The sequence below is a fragment of the Eptatretus burgeri genome, chromosome 10, assembly GCF_056783735.1.
Source record: "Eptatretus burgeri isolate ZD-2024b chromosome 10, Ebu_testis_v1, whole genome shotgun sequence".
NCBI lineage: Eukaryota > Metazoa > Chordata > Myxini > Myxiniformes > Myxinidae > Eptatretus > Eptatretus burgeri.
In genome coordinates, this window is record NC_140970.1 from 43,411,348 (window position 1) to 43,434,741 (window position 23,394).

The window sequence follows — 23,394 nt, forward strand, 5'->3', positions numbered from 1 at the left end:
AGTTGCTACCAGAAGCCCAGTAAGCTGCTCAATCACAAGCTGCCGTTTCAGTACCTAGTTCGTGAAATAGCACAGGATATCAAGATAAAAATCGAGTTTCCAGAGCCCTGCGGTGATGGCGATGCAGGATAACAAGGCCTGCCTTGTCGGTACGAGGCTGGGTACACAGTTACCTCACTACCCTCAATGCTCTCAATGTAAATATGTAGGCAAAGCACATTACAAGTTGTACTAAAATACATTCCGCAAATTGCAGTGGAATTACCCCATCTGCAAAGACTGGTTATGCCTGGTGTTGGCTTAATGGTTATGGTGGGCTTGTGATCCTAGGATCCTGAGTTCAAATCCCACCTGGCTGTTGAATTAATACCAGGTGGGGTTGACTGCCTGTCATTCTTCCGGTCAGCAAAATGAGTGCCAGCTTGCTGGTATCATGTGTCGGAGCGGCGACCCATCCAGGATTGTGCCCAATAGCCAAGGAGACTGCTTAGGCAGCACCAACGCTCTGCACAGAGTATGGTCCCAATGGATGGAAAGACTGGTTGTTTGCGAGCCGACAAAATGAACAGGACATTGATTGCGGTATGCTAAACGTCATTGGAACCAAGGAGAAGCGGACATTTATGGCATCAACCCTTTTGTTGGAGCCACAGAATGCACTAGCTGATCAACATGAAATACCAAACACAACACACTGTTTGCTTGACATAAATGGCAAGACCAGAAGAAATATCCGGTTTGTACAGATAACTTTGGGACAAGAGGTTGAAAAAAAAAAAATCTGTCATTTGTGTGTCTTATGTAAATGGTCCCGAGTATGCTCAGCATTTTACAAAGGATCGAGCACAAACAAACAACCATTGCACAGGTTTGATGAGCCTAATGGCCTCCTCCTGCAATAAAAATTTTTTTAGAGAACCAATTATTTTTGTAACATTTTCTCTTCCATGAATCTGGAGTGTGTAATAAAACAATAACTTGCTGGGCACTCGGTAGAGCGCATACCTCCCCACGCAATGCCTCATCCAGTTGAGCATATAAGGCCAAATACATTTTTGAGATATCGTACTATATGTTGTTTTAAGCCCCATCTCTCAATGGTGAAGAATCACTTTAAAATCAAAAAAATTCTCGTAGCTGGACCCAGATCCGGGTCTTCACCAAAATCGAATCAGTTCGTTGAATTCATTTGACCTCAAAATTACTTGTTTATCGAATTCATCGACTTGAAATTTCAAGTCAATCAGATGAAAATTGAGGATTTTAGGAATCTCAAAGTCGTTGACCTTTGGCCGATGTTGAACTCAAAAACAATTGATGGTTGAATTCAAATGAACAAATATGCAACTAGTCTTAAAATTTCTCGTCAATTGGATGAAAAGTGAGGATTTTAGAAATTTGACAAAGTTGGTGACCTAAGGCCTACGCTGACCTTAAAAACAATATGCTTCTTGCTTATCGCGAACTCTACTATGTGGTGAAGTTTTGTGAAGATCGGTTTAAAATTGTGACCTGTTGGCAATAAAACACAACAAAAAAAGACAAATAAACAGACAGACAGACAGAATAACGCACAAGACCAACCAATATACTTGAAAAACTTCTATTTTCACAAGTAACAAAGACACAGACAGGGGTGAAAACAAAACCTCCTTTCACCTTCGGTGGCGGAGGTAATAATAATTGGTCGTCCCAGAGTTCATACCTGTGCCTGCTGTGCTGTCGAGCATGAAAGCTCTGTTGAACCGGTGGCTCCCTTGCAAGCACTGCTGCTCAGAGGATCAACAAGCCAGAGAACGAGCGTGCCGGGCCAGTTGGAGCCAAGATTACACACAGTGTTGAGCAGTGTCATGTATGTACCACCGATAGTGGGGTCACTCACTTTGGCATTGAAGGCCATCTGAGAGACAAACATGCTGTACAGCGAGATCTGTGGAAGCAAGAATGAAGGAAATGCACCATGAAAGGATGTACACACTATGCTGTACTGGTGGCATACAAATCCACTGGAAATTTTGTATTATTCTGTCAACTTCCATCACACTAAAATATGCAGTGAGGCATCTGTCTGTAATACATTCGGTCATTACTTATCCAATCTCAACCAAACTTGCCAGGGTTATGGGGTCACACGAGGGAGGTTGTAGCAACTTAATTTGCCCCCCTTCCCAGGAGAGTTTTCCCCCTTAGACGAACCCCATTTTAAGGTGTGCAGATAGCTTATCATGGTGTTTTTTGGGGCACACCAACCGGAAGCAAAAAATATTATAACCACAAACTATTTAAGTCAATTCTGTCCTACGTATGATTACTTTTTTAGACAGTCGATGCTGTTGTTTAACACCAAATGGAGGAAACCAAACGTCCTTGAGGCATTCAATGCTCATCACATCTGACCCAGCCTCATCACATCTGAGTCAGGGTTAATAAGGGCTATTTTTAGTTACTTCAACTTTGCCCTTTCACATTTTGACCCAAATTATTTTCTCCATATTCTCATCATAAAGGTTTGTTGAACATTTGAAGACAAAAACTCAAATGGTAAAAACGTTAGACAGACAGACAGACAGACACAGTCTCCTGCTGTGTGGGGGAGGGGGGCGAATAATAAGGATAATAAATTCCATGACCCCCACCCCCCCTTCCCCCAAGGGAGTGTGCGTTTCAAGTTAAAATCAATTTGCCTTTTAAATTAACTTAATCAGGATAACTGAAAAATTTTAAATGATAGTTGACCTAATCTTGTTTAATACATATACAAACACACAAACACACAAACACACAAACACACAAACACACAAACACACAAACACACAAACACACAAACACACAAACACACAAACACACAAACACACAAACACACACACACACACACACACACACACACACACACACACACACCGGTCTAAAGTTTTAGAACACCCCCATTTTCCCAGTTTTTACTGAAATTTAAGAGCAGTTTAATGTTTCAATGTACTCTTAAAGCATAGAAAAAAGAAACAATTGCAGATAAAAAAAGAAATCATGGAATCGTTTTGTTGAACAAAATTTCATAGAAATTTTTGACTCATCAAAGTAGCCAGCCACCTTTTGCAGATGTAACAGCCGAACATACTCGTGGCATTCTTTCGACAATGGAAATCAAATATTGTTCGGAAAGATCTTCCCAACACTGTTGCAGAGGTTCCCACAAATGTGTTGCACTTGTAGGTTCCTTTTTTTCACCCTTCTGTCCAGTTCATCCCAAAACAGCTCGATGGGGTTTAAGTCTGGAGACTGTGCTGGCCATTTCATGATTTGAAGCGTACAGTCTTGTTGTTTTCTTCTAAGGTAGTTCTTCATAGCCTGGAGGTGTGTTTTGAGTCATTATCTTGCTGTAGGATGAACCCCTGACCAACTCAGCGGAGACCAGAGGGTATTGCATGGCACTGTAAAATGCTGTGGTAGCCCTTTTTGTTCAGGGTGCCAGTCACTCTGTGCAAGCTGCTGACTCTGGATCCAGCAAAAGAGCTCCAGATCATCACTCTTCCTCCTCCATGTTTGACAGCTGGTGTCACACACTGAGGAACCATCTTTTTGCCTACGTGACGGCGTAGAAAACCTGTGTGATGAACCGAAGATTTTAAATTTTGATTCATTGGTCCATAAGACCTTCTTCCAGTTTTCAGTAGTCCACTGGTGGTGCTTCATGGCCCAAGCAAGCCTCTTTTTCCTATTTTGCAGTCTTAGCAATGGCTTTCTTACTGCCACTCGACCTGTCAAACCTGCAGCTCAAATTCTTCTCTTCACAGTTGAAACTGAGACTTCCTTACTTCGACCAGTGTTAAGCTGTGCTTGAAGCTGCTGTCCTGTGAGCCACCTGTCACGCAAGCTGTTGACTCTCAGAAACTTGTCTTCTGATGGTGTTGTTGCCTTGGGTCTGCCAGACCTCTTCCTGGCAGAGTTTCCTCCAGTTTCCAAGTGCCTTTTGATGGTGTGGGAAACTGAACTCACTGACACCTTGGCTTCTTTGAAATTTCTCAAAAAGAAAGACCTACACTTTTAAGGGTTATATGGTCTGTCTGTTTTCCTTTGTTGATTGTCATTTTTTCGCCATTATGATAGCAATATACTACTTCCTGCAGTGCAATATTGTCCAAATAATGCTTCAGAGGGTGTAGCAACACAGTCTGTTCGAACACTGCTTTTATACAGACAGAGGGTTTATAACGAATCAACAAAAGTTCGGACACCTGTTGGAATTGTTTGCATCAACTTTGAAGGCTTAATTTACTTCCATTGCTGCAAAACAGCTGCAGTTGCTAACCCATTACTTGTTCCCTGAAAAGGGCCCTTTTTAACAACTCTGAAATTTACATTATTTTTCAGTTTTTGGTAACCTTAACTTTTTTTTCAACCTCTGGCAGTTTACTGCTTAGTTTTGTACAATTTCAGGTTATTCACTGGACTTGAACTGCTTAAATTTCAGTAAAAACTGGAAAAATTGGGGTGTTCTAAAACTTTTGACCGGGTGTGTGTGCGTGCGTGCATGCGTGCATCAAAGCCACTCTGGAAAAAGTGCATTCCAACCCATATCAATTTGCCTTTCATAACAAAGATGACTAGACAAGCCAGTAGGCGACGAGGGATTCGCTTGGATCGAAGCGCTGGATACGATGCTTTTCATTCTGACCGATCCACTGATGAAGATTAATTGCCAAGACGTATTGTTGGTTCACATACAATTGTTCCTCTGCCTGGCAAGATTTTTCCTATTGCGTATTTTGCCAACTGGCACTCCTCATAAAAAATGCCAGTAAATAGACACCCTATTTTTGAAGGACTACCATTTGAAAAATAATCGGTTTTCTGGTTTGTGCTGGGGAGCCTCGCGTTGCAGACACACACACACACACACACACACACACACACACACACACACACACACACACACACACACACACACACACACACACACACACACACACACACACACACACACACACACACACACAACCCGATAAACTTCTCTCAATGCTATTGTTTGACCACACCTCCTGAGCCACACAATATTTTTCATAAGCCATGCCCACTTTCCTACGCCATCCCACTTTTAATCAACCACATCCACTTTCCCTAAGCTCCGCCCACTTTCCTAAGCCCCTCATAAAAATGACGCTAAATAGACACCCGATTTTTGAAGGACTACCATTTGAAAAATAAAACCTCAATCAAAAATCGGCAAGAGTAAAATTTTCTAAATATCTCGAAGTGTTTAATTCCGAAGTCTCATTTCTCTACATTCAAAACTGAAGGACAAGTATTGAAAATAATGTACGCGGTTTTTCGGCCGCGGGTGGTTGCTAGGCAACTAAATTCAAACGCGCACATTCCCACCCCATATGGCACCTGTTGGCAAAGTTTCATCGAAATCGGTTCACTGGTTCGTGCTGTGGAGCCTCACGTCGCGCGCACGCACACACACACACACACACACACACACACACACACACACACACACACACACACACACACACACACACACACACACACACACACACACACACACACCCCGATAAACTTCTCTCAATGCTATTGTTTGACCACACCTCCTGAGCCACACAATATTTTTCATAAGCCATGCCCACTTTCCTATGCCACTCCCACTTTTAATCAACCACATCCACTTTCCCTAAGCTCCGCCCACTTTCCTAAGCCCCTCATAAAAAATGACGGTAAATAGACACCCGATTTTTGAAGGACTACCATTTGAAAAATAAAACCTCAATCAAAAATCGGCTAGAGTAAAATTTTCTAAATATCTCGAAGTGTTTAATTCCGAAGTCTCATTTCTCTACATTCAAAACTGAAGGACAAGTATTGAAAATAATGTACGCGGTTTTTCGGCCGCTGCACAACAACGGGTGGTTGCTAGGCAACTAAATTCAAACGCGCACATTCCCACCCCATATGGCACCTGTTGGCAAAGTTTCATCGAAATCGGTTCACTGGTTCGTGCTGTGGAGCCTCACGTCACACACACACACAGACACACACAGACACACACAGACACACACACACACACACACACACACACACACACACATACACTCACACACACACACACACACACACAGACACACACAGACACACACAGACACACACACACACACACACACACACACACACCCCAACAATAAGGGATATCTGACATATATTGCGAATCCAATTAGTTGAATGGTAAAGTGCATCAAAGTCAAAACTAGGTTTACAATTTCTTTCTCTGTCAAAAGAAATGCATTTTGTTGATTATGGAGCACTGATGCACCCCATTTTCTCCAGTGTTGTGGCCACTTCCTCCTTCAATATGAATGGGCTTGCTTGCCAACAGTCAAAGCTTCCCCACTAGTGTGAGGTGGACCCACTTTTATTAGAGGAATCTAACAGAATACATTGGCAGTGTTTTGTATTATTCAGCAGAAGACCAGAGATAGGAACATTTTCTTGAAACTGCAGTGATGATGGCAGAGCTGATATTTACAAATTCTGATTGTTTGACAGTTATCTTTTGGTGGGATAGATTGTACAATAGGACCGTATCTTGCGCTGTACACTCCATCGTGTTGCAATACTTCGAACAAGAAGATCCGAGAGGATAGTGCAGAGGTAGCATATTTATCTTTGAGCTGTTGAGTGTTCGATTCGCAATCCAACCACAAGCTATTGGATGGGTGCTTCACAGGCAGTGCGCTGCATCAATAAGTAGGTTGTCCTTTGGATGGACATTAAGTTGGGTGTCTGCAACCATTAGTTGGTGGACGATAAAGATCACAATGTCTTTTGCAGGGAGTCTGCGAATCATCACTAGAACCTTGAACAAATTATTAATTCCTGCCTTGATTTCTGGTGGGAAGGCAATGGCAAACCAGCCAGCGTTATCCTTGAAATGGACTTGCTTTGGTAACATTGTACCTGTTGAGAGACAGACACAAAAAAGGCAGACAGATGTGGATTTCCGAGTTTACAGAATGGTCTTGGTCTGGTTTCTAGGGGTCCAACAGTGAGAATTTCACAAGGATCATCTCAATTTTTGTTTTTTCTTCCACATGAACCATATAGGCACGAGAAATCATACAGGCAGGAGGCACCATTGAACTGTACAAATAAGAAGCACTATTAAATCATACTAACAGAATGTTAAACTCAAACCTGATGCAAAGTATAGCTGATAAGCAAGGCCATGTAATAATGGATGGGGAAACCGCTGTCTGTCTTGACGTATGGAGTCAACCACACCAGCAATGCAAACACCAAACCCATGAGCAGCCTGTGACATGGCACATACACACAGCATAAAATAAAAATACACCCGAGCGGGTATGACGGTCAGCTCGGATACAAAACTTGATGCAACCGAGTGTTAATCAACCTTCACGACGACGGAAAGTGAAAACAGAATTCAAATTGAATTTAAAATAAACGCACGAGGCTGCTCAAAGCAAAAATCTCCATATTCTAGGAATCATTCCCAACATCATTATACAATTTTCAAACCCATGTTCATAGCTGTGAAAGAAATACTCTAAATGTGTGCATTTAATGGCTGTATCCAGGACACAGCTGGACCCCAACTAAAAAGGACCCTCGGGCCACAGAGAAGCTCAATCACTCGCTGCCTGCACTTCTGCGCGGCGTCACGTGACCAGCCAGCTCGCCGTCTGATGAAATGTCCAAACAAAATCTTAAAACGTCCGTTTTTCACCGGAATTCTTTCAGATACTTGTGGAGCATATCCACAAACCATCTAAAATATAAACATTAATCTCACAGACGCTATGAATAAGCAGTCCCTCAGGAGGCCAGGTTACAAGAAGAAGCAGCGAAGAGAAAGCAATGTGGTGTCCCTTCCAATCTCACGGTTATTTGAATTCAATATTGTTGCGAATTCGCGCCCGCCGGCGTGCGAGCGGCCACGTAACTCGAATCGCGGCACGTCGCCCACCGGACGGACAATTCCGTCGTGACCCTCTCGGACTAACGCCGGGAACTAGTCACGGGTGGGCCTTTCGGCCTCACCACGATCGTGCCAATCAGCCCCCCGCGTGGGATAGGGTTGTTCGCCAAATTCGACCGACCTAAGTACCCACACGGAGGGTAGACCGGGCGATCGCACCTCGCCGCAGGTCGACCCAGGACACGGGCCACTTAAGCGACCCGTTCAGTAGTATCGGGATAACCGAGCGGTGTTATCGTCAACCACGACGGTTCCGATTAATTATCGGGCGTATTTAGCCCACTACCAACCCTTTACGTGAAGTAAGATGGAGATTCAATTAAAGAAAAGACGAAGCAAAACGGGAAAAACAGTTCAACATAAGGCACATTTATTCCACGGCAAACGGAAAGCACACATATACAATTACAACAATTATGCACCAAAAGCAAATGTAACAAAAGGAACACAACAATGCAGATCTACTACCGACTACGCGAGCATACGGCAACACTTACACAGTTTTACTTTACAGACGGCGCCGACAACACATATACTCAAAAGCAAAAGAAAGAAGGGCCACCCTCAACGACAAGGGGACCGACGGGGCTGTGGCCCGCGAGACCGGGTGGAGCCTACCCGTCTTGTGATGAGCCGCAAATGCCGCGGCGGTGCCCCGACTCCGCGCTCCTCCGCGGGTTTCGTTGGCACTGCTTGGAATGGGGTGGGAACGGGGCCCCCTTTTCGCACTATCTCAGCGCGGGGGGAAACAGGGGGGGTTTTGTTGATGCTCTGGGGAAAGAAGATAGCTGGCTTGCTTGGGTCCCGCGACGAGCGACTCCACTGCGACCTCGACCGCGTTCCCGGCTTCCCCTCTCTGCAGCTCCCCGACAGACTCCGAACCCCGACAGACTCCGACTCTCCTCCAGACCCGTCTTGACTGCTGCTGCCACACTCCGCTGCCGCCACACCTCTCCAACTCGCCCGAGCCCAAAACTGTGACTGCCTCCAACTGCTTCCGACCCAAAACAAAACTGACTGAATTCGCCCCACGCTCTGTGCTTTATAGTACGGCAGGAGAATCCATATGCAAATTCCGGATCAGGATGAGCTCGGGGGCGGAACCACGCTCGCCCATTGGACGGAGGAAAAGTGGGCATGAACCTCCCCTGATCCTCGAATTTGCATATATCGATTCTACTCCGACGCGCCTGGAGGCGGGGCCAAATCGCCCCGCGCTTAATGATTGGAGGGATCAGAAGTGGGCGTGTATCATTCCTGATCCGACTTTCCCTCGGAAAGGCCGCTCTTTGCACCCGCGGCTTGGCGCGCGTCCCGCATGAGGCCAGGACAGCCTGACGCTCGGCGTTCACAAGTGGTGCGGGAATGGCCGCAGAAGGAGAGGCGAAGGTGGTGGAGGGTTTAAAGTGGTGGTCCATGGCCACGGTGACGCTTGGAATGGTGGTGATGCGATGTTTGCGGGAGCGAGTTGTGAAGGTCAAGGTCGTGGCTGTTGGCGTTGTTGTTGTTGTTGTGAAGCTGCGTTGCGGTTGGTGGTTGTTGTGTGATGGCGGTTCAGACGTGGTTGGTTCAAAATAAAGATAGAACAGAAAAACGGCTATCTTAAAGGGTCACAGCCCGAATGAATCACATTTATTCCCTCTAAACAACGGGTTTGGGGCTAACTACACATGTACTTACAGAGATATCTCACCGACAGGACCTGAATTGTGGTTTGCGAATTTCCTCAACCACAACACTACCCCCTCCCCTTTTTACAGACTCGTCCCGAGTCGTCAAATTTTCGTGTGCCATCATGTGTAGTTCTCCCCTAGTACGTTTTACCTACGGATCCCTGAGTGCGACACATTCATGGTATTCGTGTCCCCAAAATAAATAACCTGAGGGCTGAGTAACTTACTAAACAAACCCACTCACACGGACGACTTAAATAAAATTGCCGGCGCTAAGACAGACATGCCGAGGGCGCACTCAAATGTAAAGTACATCTCAACCTTAACTTACAAATTTTACACTAAACCATGGCCCAGGATCAATGGACTCTGCAAAAAGAAAGCAGTTAGCAGGGAGCCAGGCTGCTCGCATGCAGTCTCGAGCTCAAACAATGCAGGTGACAGGGAACATGGCCAGCTGCTCACACGCAGTCCAAGGCCTTCCCTTTTTAAAATGAACCCAGTGAACCACAACGGTGCATGGGCTGCACAAACGCAGTCTCCGTGCCAGCTCAAGTGGCACACGCAATGAGCACAACGGATGGATGGATGGATGGATGGATGGATTAATGGATGGACGCAAACACGGTGCACGGGCCGCCACTGCAGGCCCGTGTTGTAGCTGCCAACAGGGCAGTTCTTGCAGCTTGCAAACTGTTGCTTTGATCCTGGCGCACATGGAAATGAACAGGGGGGGGGAAGCAAAATTGAACGGGGGCTGGTGAACAGGGGCAGTGGGCATGGCATGGCAAAGGCAGCAGGCAACACAGCCTGCAGAACAAGGCCGCTGCAGGCAAACACAGCCGGCAGACGAACTGGCCGGCACAGGCCTTGAAGCACAGCAGCTGCAGACGATCCGGCCGGCACAGGCCTTGCAGCAAAACAACAGCTGGCAGACGAGGTGGGCCGGCACAGGCCCTGCAGCAACACAGCCAGCAGATGAAGCTGGCCAGCCTTTGCCGTTCAGTGGAGGTTGGTGGAGGGAGTGCGGTGGTGCTGGCCACTCGGAAGGCGGGCTCGGACCTGCCTACTGTCTCCCTCCCACCTATCGCCTTTGCCTGTCACTGTACCTACCCACTCCCTTAATTTGTCCAAAACCAATTTTGCCCCAACTTATTTTTTGTTGTTTTTATGTTTACTTCCCCACTATAAATCGTCCCCGAACCCCCTTTACTGTCCTTGTTCGGCTAACCTATCCTGTCACCTAGCCTACTCCTAACCCCTACGTTCCCTTCCCGGAGGGGAATAAGGGAGGGCTAGCGTCCTGTGTCGAGGCCCAACGAAGCCTCAGAATGGCCTCCCCAGAGTTCAGCGATCGATAACACAAAGTGGGTCCAGCGGCCCACAACGAGAGCGAGGGGATGGATGGTGCGGAGGGGTACATCTCCTAATCTACCCTAACCATTAACTCTTAAATTACCCCAGGGCTTTCAACAAGCGCCTCTCGCTTAAACTATTCGTTCTATAAACCCAGATTCCCGTCGCCTGTGTTGGTGTCCTCACAATTTCGGGCCTCGCCCCGCAATTTTATTTCCGTGCCCTCACACGGTCTCATGGCTGGGACGCGTGGCTCCCCTTGGCAGGCACAACCCTCTGCCGATTCCCCGACGATGGCACCCCCGGGCACTACACTGCCTCCGAGCCTACCAGCTCCCTAAACACCGGGGAGTGCCCCCCATGGCACCTCCCCTGAAACGCACACGTGGCAGGCTGGCTTCCCGGGCCCCTTTCCGAGGGTCACCCGTGCCCACAACACTGCCCACGCGGCTAACGGCGCCCCCGCAGCAAGCGGGCGCACCCGTGCCCAATACGCTATACCGGCCCCCCACGGGCCCTTGGCCTACCACGGCCGACTAGCCTGGTGCCCGGGGTACCCACTCAGCGATACTCACCTTTCGCAGCCATGCTCCCAGCCCGTCAACAGGGCTCCTGCACCCCTCCAAACAGGTTTCGAGCCTACACTCCCACCAACAGCAAAACGACTTCCATTTTTGTTAATTTGACGAACCCAACTAACTCTCTCTACACTGACCCCGGGGTCCCTTGGGCGGGAGTCACTCCTCCCCCCAATCACTCATCGCACCATGCATTCCCCATTCGCTCCACTCACACAGACCCGCTGGCCTCACTCACTCACCAAGCACAACACAACTCACCAACCCTTCAACACACACACCGCTGAACTCTGCCATCCTTCTAACTACCTCCCCTAACTAACTTGTGCTCCCACGTCATCCCTTACACTACAGCACGTTCCTTTTAATCTACGTAGCTAAACTACATCCCTTCTACACATCCAAAGTCTGTCACTGTCTCCAAATCTATTCCCATTTTCCCATCCTAAATCTGGCTACAATCGCTCGAACTAATCCATTCCATGGGCCCCATGAGGCCTTACCCCTGCCCCATGGAGCCGGTCTATCTAAGCTAACCCTTCTCCCTAACTAGTGTCATCCTGTGCCCAGGTAAGGGAGTCTTCCACCCCTTGCCCAGGGGATCCTGTTCACCCGAAAGCGAGGCTTGCTTTTTTTTTTTTATTGCGCAGCACCAGCGCGGCAACTCACAGCCACGCACCTTTGGCGTGACGTCATGGCAGCTGTTCGCGTCCATCGTCCCTCTTGGACGGTACCATCCGGCAGGGATTCACCCTCCTGCCGGATTCCAACCCCACGTGCAGCCATGACGTCACCGTGCGCATAAAAAAAAAACACAAGCCCCACGTCTCGAGGGGTTCCCCACGCGAACACATGTGCTCTGCCCGTTGGAGCTGAACACACACGCCCGCGTGGAGAACCCGTCCGGTCCAAATCCGAAATCCTGCCTAAACTTTGTCCGTCGCGGGATCGGCAACATTCACCACGCTCGTTTCCGGACCGGGCTTCACTCCCGCAAACGAGCACGTGGGGGCCTCGTGCGTTTCACAGCACGGACCGCGTGCTCACTGCTGGGTGAACCCGGCGCGGTGCTCAAAACATCTACAGCCGCTACTCGGCTTTTGTCCCTCTGTCGCAGTCTCCGTCGCCATTCAACCCACGCACACCTGCATGCCACGACACTCACTCTCCATTCCATCACAATCACCCCGGGAGACGCGGCTGCATGTTCACACATGCCAACCGACATCTCCATTACACACAGCGACCTTGCACACGCTGTCTCCCTCACACTCGGCTGCTCACTCACTCGTGCCATCTCCCTTGCACACACCATATCACTCACACACGCGGGGGCACTCACCCGCGGTGCCTCATCCACACACGGCGTGCTGGGAAGCACGCCCTTCGGCACACTTGCCACCACATCACTCACACACGGGGTCACTTCCACACACGGGGACGCACTCACACCTTGCACCACACACACCGGGGATTCGCGTCCCCACAAGGGTCTCCGGGGCCTCTATACCCCCCAAGCTCGGCGTGCACCCCTTCACAGCACTCGTCCCCTCAACCTCGCAAAGCATGACCGAACCCACCTGGTCGTGATTCGCCTCAGGGGGGCATACTCCCTCCCCTCGTCCTGGAGGAGGCCATCCAGCTGCTCACACCGGGTCCCTACACAGTCCGCCAGCTCCCTCTCATTATCCTCCACTACCTCCGTGTGTGTGTGTGCGTCTCTAACCCCGTCATTATCATGCAGTCTCTCCTCTATCGTTCCCGTCTCCCGTGTCTCTATTATTTCCGTCTCTTCCGTTATCTCCCTTGTCTCAACTATTATTTCAGTCTCTTCCCTTGTTATCTCCCTTGTGCACATCTCCGTCACTGTCGCTTTCTCCGTCACCTTCACACTTCTCGCCCAACACGTCCCCCGAATTACTTTGTCACCCGCCTCCACCACGGGCCTGACAGCCGTTGCACACCCTCCCAGCTCGTTCGCTCCCACACGTGGAGTCGCCATTTTAAGCTCCCTGGTCACTGCCTTCATGCCCACCTGCAGGCTTCGGCCCATGTTCTGCGTCTCACCCCGCAGTTCTTTCATTTCTTCCTTCAAATTTGCCTTCATTTCGTTTGTGTTTGTATCCATCTTTTTGTTCATGCCTTTTATTTCGTTCGTATTTGTATCCATTTTCGTCTTCACTTCGTTCATTTGCTTGTTCATGCCTTTTATTTCGTTTTTCATTTCATTTGTGTTTGTATCCATCCTCGCTGTCATTGCCGCCAGCATGGCGCATAGCTGGGCCATGTCGGGTGCGCTTGGGTGAGCCGATTCGGCAAGGATCGGGGGGTTTTGGCGAAGAGGTGGAGGGGAGGTTTCATACACCGCGGCCGCACCTATTTCGGGCTCTGGGTTCAGTTGGGTGAGTTCGTGTTCCTGCACAACCAACATTTCCTGCACAGGGATTTCATCCTGGACCATGGATTCTACACATTCTAAATCCATTTCTAATACCCCCGGCTCCCGCTCGCCTTGAGACGCCATCTTATTTCTCGTAAAGGGTTAATTTGAATCGCTCGTAATTTGGAGGGAATCAGGGGTCGCTCCTCTCACCCCTGGACCGATTGCCGTGAATTTAGCTGGAGACAGGAGAGCCCGTTTTCCCGCTCTCCGACACCAGTGCCGCAAGGAGGGGGATGGGTTTGTGTCCCACGACCTGACACCAGTGTTGCAAATTCGCGCCCACCGGCGTGCGAGCGGCCACGTAACTCGAATCGCGGCACTTCGCCCACCGGACGGACAATTCCGTCGTGACCCTCTCGGACTAACGCCGGGAACTAGTCACGGGTGGGCCTTTCGGCCTTACCACGATCGTGCCAATCGGCCCCCCGCGTGGGATAGGGTTGTTCGCCAAATTCGACCTACCTAAGTACCCACACGGAGGGTAGACCGGGCGATCGCACCTCGCCGCAGGTCGACCCCGGACACGGGCCACTTAAGCGACCCGTTCCGTACTATCGGGATAACCGAGCGGTGTTATCGTCAACCTCGACGGTTCCGATTAATTACCGGGCGTATTTAGCCCACTACCAACCCTTTACGTGAAGTAAGATGGAGATTCAATTAAAGAAAAGACGAAGCAAAACGGGAAAAACAGTTCAACATAAGGCACATTTATTCCACGGCAAACGGAAAGCACACATATACAATTACAACAATTATGCACCAAAAGCAAATGTAACAAAAGGAACACAACAATGCAGATCTACTACCGACTACGCGAGCACAGGGAAACACTTACACAGTTTTACTTTACAGACGGCGCCGACAACACATATACTCAAAAGCAAAAGAAAGAAGGGCCACCCTCAACGACAAGGGGACCGACGGGGCTGTGGCCCGCGAGACCGGGTGGAGCCTACCCGTCTTGTGATGAGCCGCAAATGCCGCGGCGGTGCCCCGACTCCGCGCTCCTCCGCGGGTTTCGTTGGCACTGCTTGGAATGGGGTGGGAACGGGGCCCCCTTTTCGCACTATCTCAGCGCGGGGGGAAACAGAGGGGGTTTTGTTGATGCTCTGGGGAAAGAGGATAGCTGGCTTGCTTGGGTCCCGCGACGAGCGACTCCACTGCGACCTCGACCGCGTTCCCGGCTTCCCCTCTCTGCAGCTCCCCGACAGACTCCGACTCTCCTCCAGACCCGTCTTGACTGCTGCTGCCACACTCCGCCGCCACCACACCTCTCCAACTCGCCCGAGCCCAAAACTGCGACTGCCTCCAACTGCTTCCGAACCAAAACAAAACTGACTGAATTCGCCCCGCGTTCGGCGCTTTATAGTACGGCAGGAGAATCCATATGCAAATTCCCGGATCAGGATGAGCTCGGGGGCAGAGCCACGCTCGCCCATTGGACCTCCCCTGATCCTCGAATTTGCATATATCGATTCTACTCCGACGCGCCTGGAGGCGGGGCCAAATCGCCCCACGCTTAATGATTGGAGGGATCGGAAGTGGGCGTGTATCATTCCTGATCCGACTTCCCCTCGGAAAGGCCGCTCTTTGCACCCGCGGCTCGGCGCGCGTCCCGCACGAGGCCAGGACAGCCTGACGCTCGGCGTTCACAAGTGGTGCGGGAATGGCCGCAGAAGGAGAGGCGAAGGTGGTGGAGGGTTTAAAGTGGTGGTCCATGGCCACGGTGATGCTTGGAATGGTGGTGATGCAATGTTTGCGGGAGCGAGTTGTGAAGGTCAAGGTCGTGGCTGTTGGCGTTGTTGTTGTGAAGCGGCGTTGCGGTTGGTGGTTGTTGTGTGATGGCGGTTGAGATGTGGTTGGTTCAAAATAAAGATAGAACAGAAAAACGGCTATCTCAAAGGGTCGCAGCCCGAATGAATCACATTTATTCCCTCTAAACAACGGGTTTGGGGCTAACTACACATGTACTTACAGAGATATCTCACCTACGGGACCTGAATGGTGGTTTGCGAATTTCCTCTACCACAACAATATATTTTCCTCATGAAAAGTGTTTCTGAGTGGATTTGCACAAAAATTATCTTCATTAAACGTGTAGTGACACCAGAAGGTCCCAAAAGTGAAAACAGAAATCAACAAGAACTTAAGACAGCCTCGTTATATGGCATGGAAACGGATGGAAGCCCAATGAGAGCTTCCCCTCGCTGCAATGCATTCCACACAGACTGAGGATATAAACATTCAATTTTCAGAAAACTTGATGCAACCAAGTGTTAATCAACATTCACGACTATGAAAAGTGAAAACAGAATTTAAATTGAACTTAAAATAACCACGCGAAGCCGTGTTGAAGTCAGCGGACCTCGTGTTGCCCAATAAACAGGGCCAGATGACAGAAGTAACAAGAAACTAGTTGGTCGAATTTAATCTTCTTAATAATCCCTATGAAACCAATAATGAATTATAGCCATCCGATGCTTCCTTATAGGCCATTTGACCAATCGGTCATTTTGCACTTGACCCTGTAACCTTGACCTAGAGGTGAAAATGCGAAAAAGGGCTCAGACGATCTAAAGAGAGCAACTAGTAATATTGTGTCAAGTTACAACTCAATCTGCCAAGACGTCCAGGAGGAGATAGAAAAATAAAAATTGACGGATGGACGGACACAGAGAGACATTGAACGGTTTTATTAGGTCAGCGAGCTGACCGAAAAATCATATATATATATATATATATATATATATATATATATATATATATATATATATATATATATATATATATATATATATATATATATATATATATATATATATATATATATATATTGTTGTAGACTTCGGCCCGCCGGCGTGCGAATGACCGCGTCTAACCAATAGCGGTCGCTTCGCCTACTGAACGGATAATCCAGTCGTGACTTTCTGGAACAACACCAGAAACCAGTCACGGGTGGGTTTTTAATCCCACCACGGCTCAGTCCGTATTCTACCCGCATGAAATAGGGTCAATCGCCGAATATCGATACACCTAAGTACCCGCGCAGTTAACCTACCGAGGGACCGTACCTCGGCGAAGGCCTGCTTGGATACGAACCGCTTAAGCGGTCCGTTCCGTTCTGGGATAACCGAGCGGGTATTATCGCCAGACCAAGCCAGACCCGATTCTATTTATCGGCTATTTAAAAACCAACTATATTTTGAGTGCAAGATGGGGCAGTTCAATGAGGAAATGGACGCAATAAACAGGTTTACATTCACACAAGGACATTTATTATAATAAAGCACGTATGCAATTTTACAAGAAACAAAAGCACGACAAAAGAACTACAACCGTCCACTTATTATGTACAGTCACTTGCACTGAACAGCAGTTCCTACTTATTACACGGGCCCACGGACACACGTACGCACAAACACACACCCAAGAAATGGTGGCAGAGGCCTTTAATAACGGGCTCCAGCTCGGACAGGTGAGCAGAAACCCAGAACCTATCTCGAACCTCTCCACCACGTGTGGTCTTCAAGTTGTTCGAATCCGGGCTCCAGCGAGAGCGAGCTGGATCCAATCGCCGAGCCGCAATCCTTCCCGGGCTCCCGTGAATCCTCCCGCGCTTCTCAACACGTGCTGGTGAGACGAGGCGCCGATCCTTCCCATCGATGCGTCGCTTCCCCGAGGAACCACCTCCCGCGCTTCTCAACACGTGCTGGTGAGACGAGGCGCCGAACCTTCCCGTCGATGCATTGCTTCCCCGAGGCACCACCTCCACGAAGAGGTCGATGAGTCGCACCAAGCCGGAAACCAAAATGGAGAACAAAGAGCTCCACGAACCAAAAAGAAGAAGCCACCACTCGCAGCTCGAGCCGAGCGACTGGTTTAACTTCCTTCCAAACAGGGCAGCTTGAAGCAAAAAGCTCTCCCGAGCCAAGCAGAAGCCGAAGCTCACGGAACCGTCAAAGCAAAGAGCCTCCAAAAAGCCTCCTCCCGAGCCAGCCCTCAGCCAAAGCTCACTGAGCCAGCCGAAGCAAAAAGCTTCCGAAGGCCTCAACCCTAACGTAAGCCGCAGGACCCGACGGTCTGCTGAACGACTACCCTCAACTCCCTTCTCCAACTCTGCCCTGAACAAAAGAAAAAGATCTCCTCTTATCCTTCTCCGCCCCCCCCACCCCGCCTCCTCCACGTCCGGCGGGACTCATGCCCTCATGATCCATCCCCCCGTTCAGCCACGGGTGGGAGGGAGTTGTTGACATCATGAGTCACGGGACGGCAGGGTTCTTCTTGCTCTTCGCCGAAGAGGTGGAGGGATGTCTCCATTGTTCGTTCCCTTACTATTAAATCGATCCGCAGCGCATCTAATCGATTTCTGAACATTTAAATAATGAAAGGTGAGCTATCTCAGGAACAAGCACTTATCGACATAGCTGACTTAAGGAACCTGTATGTTGTGTGCAATCGAATTCCCAAATTCGTAACACCAACACCTCCCCTTTTTACAGACTCGTCCCGAGTCGCGAAATTTTCATGTGACCAGCATGTGTACGTTTTCCCCTAGTACGTTCTACCTTCGGATCCCTGAGTGCGACATTTCTTTATACGTGTCCCAAAAACAAATAACCTAATGCGCTGCGTAACTAACTAAACAAACTCTCAGACTCATTCGGACAACTTAACTAAAAATGCCGGCGCTAAAACAAACATGCAGGTGGGGTTCCACGTATTTACAATTTCCACTCAACTTATCCATTACCATGGCCCAGGACTTGTGATCTGTGAAAGGGGAGAAGGTAAAAGTCGTTTCAAAGTCCATTGATGCAGGGGAATGGATGGAGATGGTCGCAAAACACAAATGAGCATGATGGATGCACGGGCTGCCTGCAGGGCAGTCCTTGCAAAACTGGATGGTCCTGGCGCACATGGGGATGGAAGGACACAGGGGCAAACGCAAACAAGGGCTCGCAGGCATGGGGTCATGGCAGAGGCAGGCAAACGAGGCATGGCAAGGCAAGTCCATGCAGAACAGGCGGCTGCAGCACAACAGGCCGGCAATGAAGCTGGCCGGCCTCTGGTGTGGTTCCATCAGGTCTGGAGGGAGTACGGTGGTGCCGGCCGCTCTGAATGCGGGCTCGGACCGAGCCTACTGTCTCCCCCCACTCTATCACCTTTGTCCGTCTCTGTCCATACCCACTCCCTTAATTTGCCACAAAACAAACAAAATTTTGGCCCTCTTTATTTTTATTTCCCTTTTATAATTGTCTCCCAAGCCCCCTTTACCCTCATTGTCCGGCTAGCCTAGCATGTCCACCTAGCCTACTCCCAACCCCTACGTTTACTCTCTGGAGGGGAATAGGGAGAGACTAGCGTCCTGTCTCGAGGCCCAATTCAAGCCTCAGAATGGCTTCCTCAGATTTCAGCGATCGACCAAGGTGAGTCCAGCGGCCTACAACGAGCGAAGGGATGGATGGTGTGAAGGGGTACATCTCCTATCTACCCTAACACTCATTAACCTGAAACTACCCCGGGGCTTTCCAAAAACGCCTCACTTTAAAACTATCGGTTCTAAAAACCACGATTCCCGTCACCTGTGTTGGTGTCCATTATAAAGTTGGGACTTGCCCTCAGTGCCCTCAGTGCCCTCAGTCCAGTGCCCGGGGTGCCCACTAACAAATACTCAACTTTCCACAGCCACGCTCTCAGCCAGTCCATGAACTCCTGCACCCCTCCAAAAGGGGTTCGTGCCTTCTCTCGACACTAACAACAAAACGACCTCCTTTTAGTAAATTTAAGTACCCACTAACTAACATTAAACTGACCCCGGGGTCTCTTAGGTGGGAATCACTCCTCCCCCCAATCAGCCATCGCACCATGCATACCACATTCGCTCCACTCACACACTTGGGCCCGCTGTCCCACACTCTTCCTCACACACTTTCCATTTCACAACTCACACCAACACTCTATACTGCCATCCTTCCTAATTAAATCCCCTAACTAACTTGTGCTCCCTCGTCATCCCTTAAAACTCATGCATGTTCCATTTACTCTACGTTGCTAAGCTACGTCTCCACTACACATTTCCATGTCTGTCCGTGTCACCAAAAATCCAACAATTCCCATTTCCTCAATCTAAACTGAAATCCCTCCAACTAATCCATTCCATGGGCTCCATGAGGCCTTGTCCCTGCCCCAAGAAGCCAGTCTAACTACCGCTAACCCATCCCCCAAACTAGTACTTCCTATGCCCCCCTCAGGGGGGTCTTCTACCCTTGGCTAGGCTCGTGTACTCGCAGCAAGGCTCTGTGAGCCTTGCGCCTCTGCGGGAGCAGCTGTTCCAGCTCTGGCTACTCCGATCGGCCCGGGCCGAGTTGGTGATCCGGGGGGCCGTTGTTCTTCCTTGCGCAGGGCGTTACACTCCCGCTGCAGGTGGTCCCTCCCGCCACAGTTATAACACATCCACTGCTAAGGTCCGTGCCTCCGGTAGCTCGAATTATACCCCCTTTCATTTCTAATTGGGGTACCCCCTGATGGCTCATCCCCCGCCCTTCCTGGGCCCGACCGCTTCTCCCTAGATCTCTCGAGCCGACGGTTGATCAGGCCTTGGACCATCTTTTCCAACCGCGCCTGGTCGCCCAGGGTCGCCCCGGCTCCAGCGCACTGTCGTCCACGGGGCCCACCTGCCGGATTGCCACTGCATGTCGCCCAGCCCCTCCAGCCGGCGACCTTGATGCCTCCCAACGGGCTGCAGTGTCAGCCGCCTTCTGGAGGTTCTCCGGGCTCCATGTGGTCAGTATTGACCCAACATCAGTGCCCGCAAGCGCCCGGACAAAATGGTCCAGGGCGAGCTCCTCCCAGTACTCCGGCGCCAGATTCGCGTGTGCGATCCCCACCTCGCGGCGAATATCGTGCGCCAATTCTCCCATCGTCTCATGGGGGTGTCGTTTGCGCCCACTGAGCTGAACCTTAACAAGCTCGCTCTGCTGTTCCATACCAAACCGGTTATTTAGGGCCGAATAGAGGTCTGCCAGTGTTGCCCCTTCCAAGGGTATCGTGGTCAAGACCTCGGATGCTGCACCGCGCAGTGCCGCCGTGAGCTGTGCCGCGCCCTGCACCTAGTCCCAGTTGTTGCCCCTGGCCACGCAGTGAAACTGGGCCAAATACGCCCTTAGGTCCGTCTTCCATTCATACGGAGGCAGTGGCACCTTCTGGCCTTTCGAGGTCCGAACCCCACCTCCCAGTCCCTGAGGGACACATGGAGGGACGGACCCCCCAGATTCCAATGGTGCCCTATCCCCGCAGAGCCCGAGCCATTCGCCCGGGGAGTTTACTACCCCCGTCTGCGTCGGTGCATGCTCCGCACCGTCCTGCTTACTCCCCCATGCCATCAGACTCGCATTCTGCATACTCACAGGAACAGTCATACCGGGGACCCGCATTAGGCCAAGAGACCCCATGGCCTCTGCCCCCCCCCCAAACTCGGCATGCAAGCCCCTTACCTCGTTCAGTGACACCAGCCCCACCTGGTTACGATCTGCCTCGAGGGAGCGTATTCTCTCCCTCTGTTCCATAAGGAGGCCATCCTACCTCTTACACCGGGTCTTAACACAGTCCACCAGCTCTGCCTTCATATCCTCTACCTTCCCCTCCATTCGTGTTTGCACGTCTTTTGCTTTTTCCAAGTCGTTCTTAACCTTCTCTACCTCCCCTTGAGTCTCTACCAATCCACCTTTTACCAATTTAACTTCTTCTTCTGTCTCTTTTATATGTCTGTCCAGTCGCACTCCCATTCCCTGCGTCTCTATCTCGGCCTTCCATCCCATCTCTTTGACCATTTCAGTCATCTCTTTGTGTCTCGTTTTGCACTCTTCTTTTTTACGGCCTCCAATTCCTTCTTCGTTTCCCGCCTTAGTTGGTCTTGTCCTTCCTTGACCTTTTTCATCGCTTGTCCTAACTTGTCTACCTCCTGTCCAACCGTTATTATTTCACCTGTCACATCCTTCTTACCCACCTCCATCGCGGACCACACACCTTTTACACTCCCTTTCAACTCATTCACCTCCCCTCGTATCGTGGCGATCTCCTTCGCCATTTTGCTTTTTGCTTCCTCAAATTCTTTCTTTAGTGCCCTTTGCCCAGCCTGAAGATCCAGCCCCATGCGCTGCATTTCACCCCGCATTTCTTTCATTTCGTTTTTCACCTCGAGTGCGTTTCCATCTATTTTTGCCAGCAATATTCCTAATAGCTGGCCCATGTCAGGTGGCCCGGTGGCAGTCGCTTCGCCATTATCGGGCACAGATCCGCTGGGACCGAGGAGGGATTTTGACGGAGGAGGGGAGGGGAGGGGGGTGTCATACACCGCGGCCCCCGCCACTGCAGACTCTGCATTTATTTGCGGGGAATAGTCAACCTGCATGATGGGAGTGTCCTGCATGGTCATTTCGTCCTGAGCCATAGATTCTAACATTTCTAAATTCATTACCCCCTGCTCCCGTTCGCCTTGAACCGCCATCTTGCTTCTCGGAATAAATTTAAAGCCCACAATTTAATGGGAACCGAAGGTCGCTTTACACACCCCTGACCCGATTCCCGTTAATTTAGTTTGGAGGGGAATGAATTTGAATCTCACTCCTCGACACCAGTGTTGTAGACTTCCGCCCGCCGGCGTGCGATCGACCGCGTCTCACCAATAGCGGTCGCTTCACCCACCGAACGGACAATCCAGTCGTGACTTTCTGGAACAACGCCAGAAACCAGTCACGGGTGGGTTTTTAATCCCACCACGGCCCAGTCCGTATTCTACCCGCGCCAAATAGGGTCAATCGCCGAATATCGATACACCTAAGTACCCGCGCAGGTAACCTACCGAGGGACCGTACCTCGGCGAAGGCCTGCTTGGACACGAACCGCTGAAGCGGTCCGTTCCGTTCTGGGATAACCGAGCGGGTATTAATCGCCAGACCTCGCCGGACCCGATTCTATTTATCGGCGATTTAAAAACCAACTATATTCCGAGTGCAAGATGGGGCAGTTCAATGAGGGAATGGACGCAACGAACAGGTTTACATTCACACAAGGACATTTATTATAATAAAGCACGTATGCAATTAAACAAGGCAAAACACGTATGCAATTATACAAGCAACAAAAGCACGACAAAATAACTACAACCGTCTACTTATTATGTACAGTCACTTGCACTTAACAGCAGTTCCTACTTATTAGACGGGCTCACGGACACACGGACACACGTACACACGTACACACGTACACACACACACGTACACACACACACACACACACACACACACACACACACACACACACACACACACACACACACACACACACACA

At 49.9% G+C, this 23,394-nt stretch overlaps 1 protein-coding gene across 3 annotated transcripts in view; it reads right to left on the reverse strand.

Annotated features, from left to right (window-relative positions):
• Positions 1-23,394, reverse strand: part of SLC33A1 (solute carrier family 33 member 1) — a 61,209-nt gene that overhangs the window by 7,226 nt on the left and 30,589 nt on the right. For all 3 annotated transcript variants that reach the window (XM_085898050.1, XM_085898048.1, XM_085898049.1), the window contains exons 8-9: positions 7,189-7,306; positions 1,706-1,930 (exon numbers count right to left, since the gene is read on the reverse strand). In XM_085898050.1, coding sequence (XP_085754176.1) covers positions 1,706-1,930; positions 7,189-7,306 — 343 coding nt within the window. The remainder of the gene's footprint in view (positions 1-1,705; positions 1,931-7,188; positions 7,307-23,394) is intronic.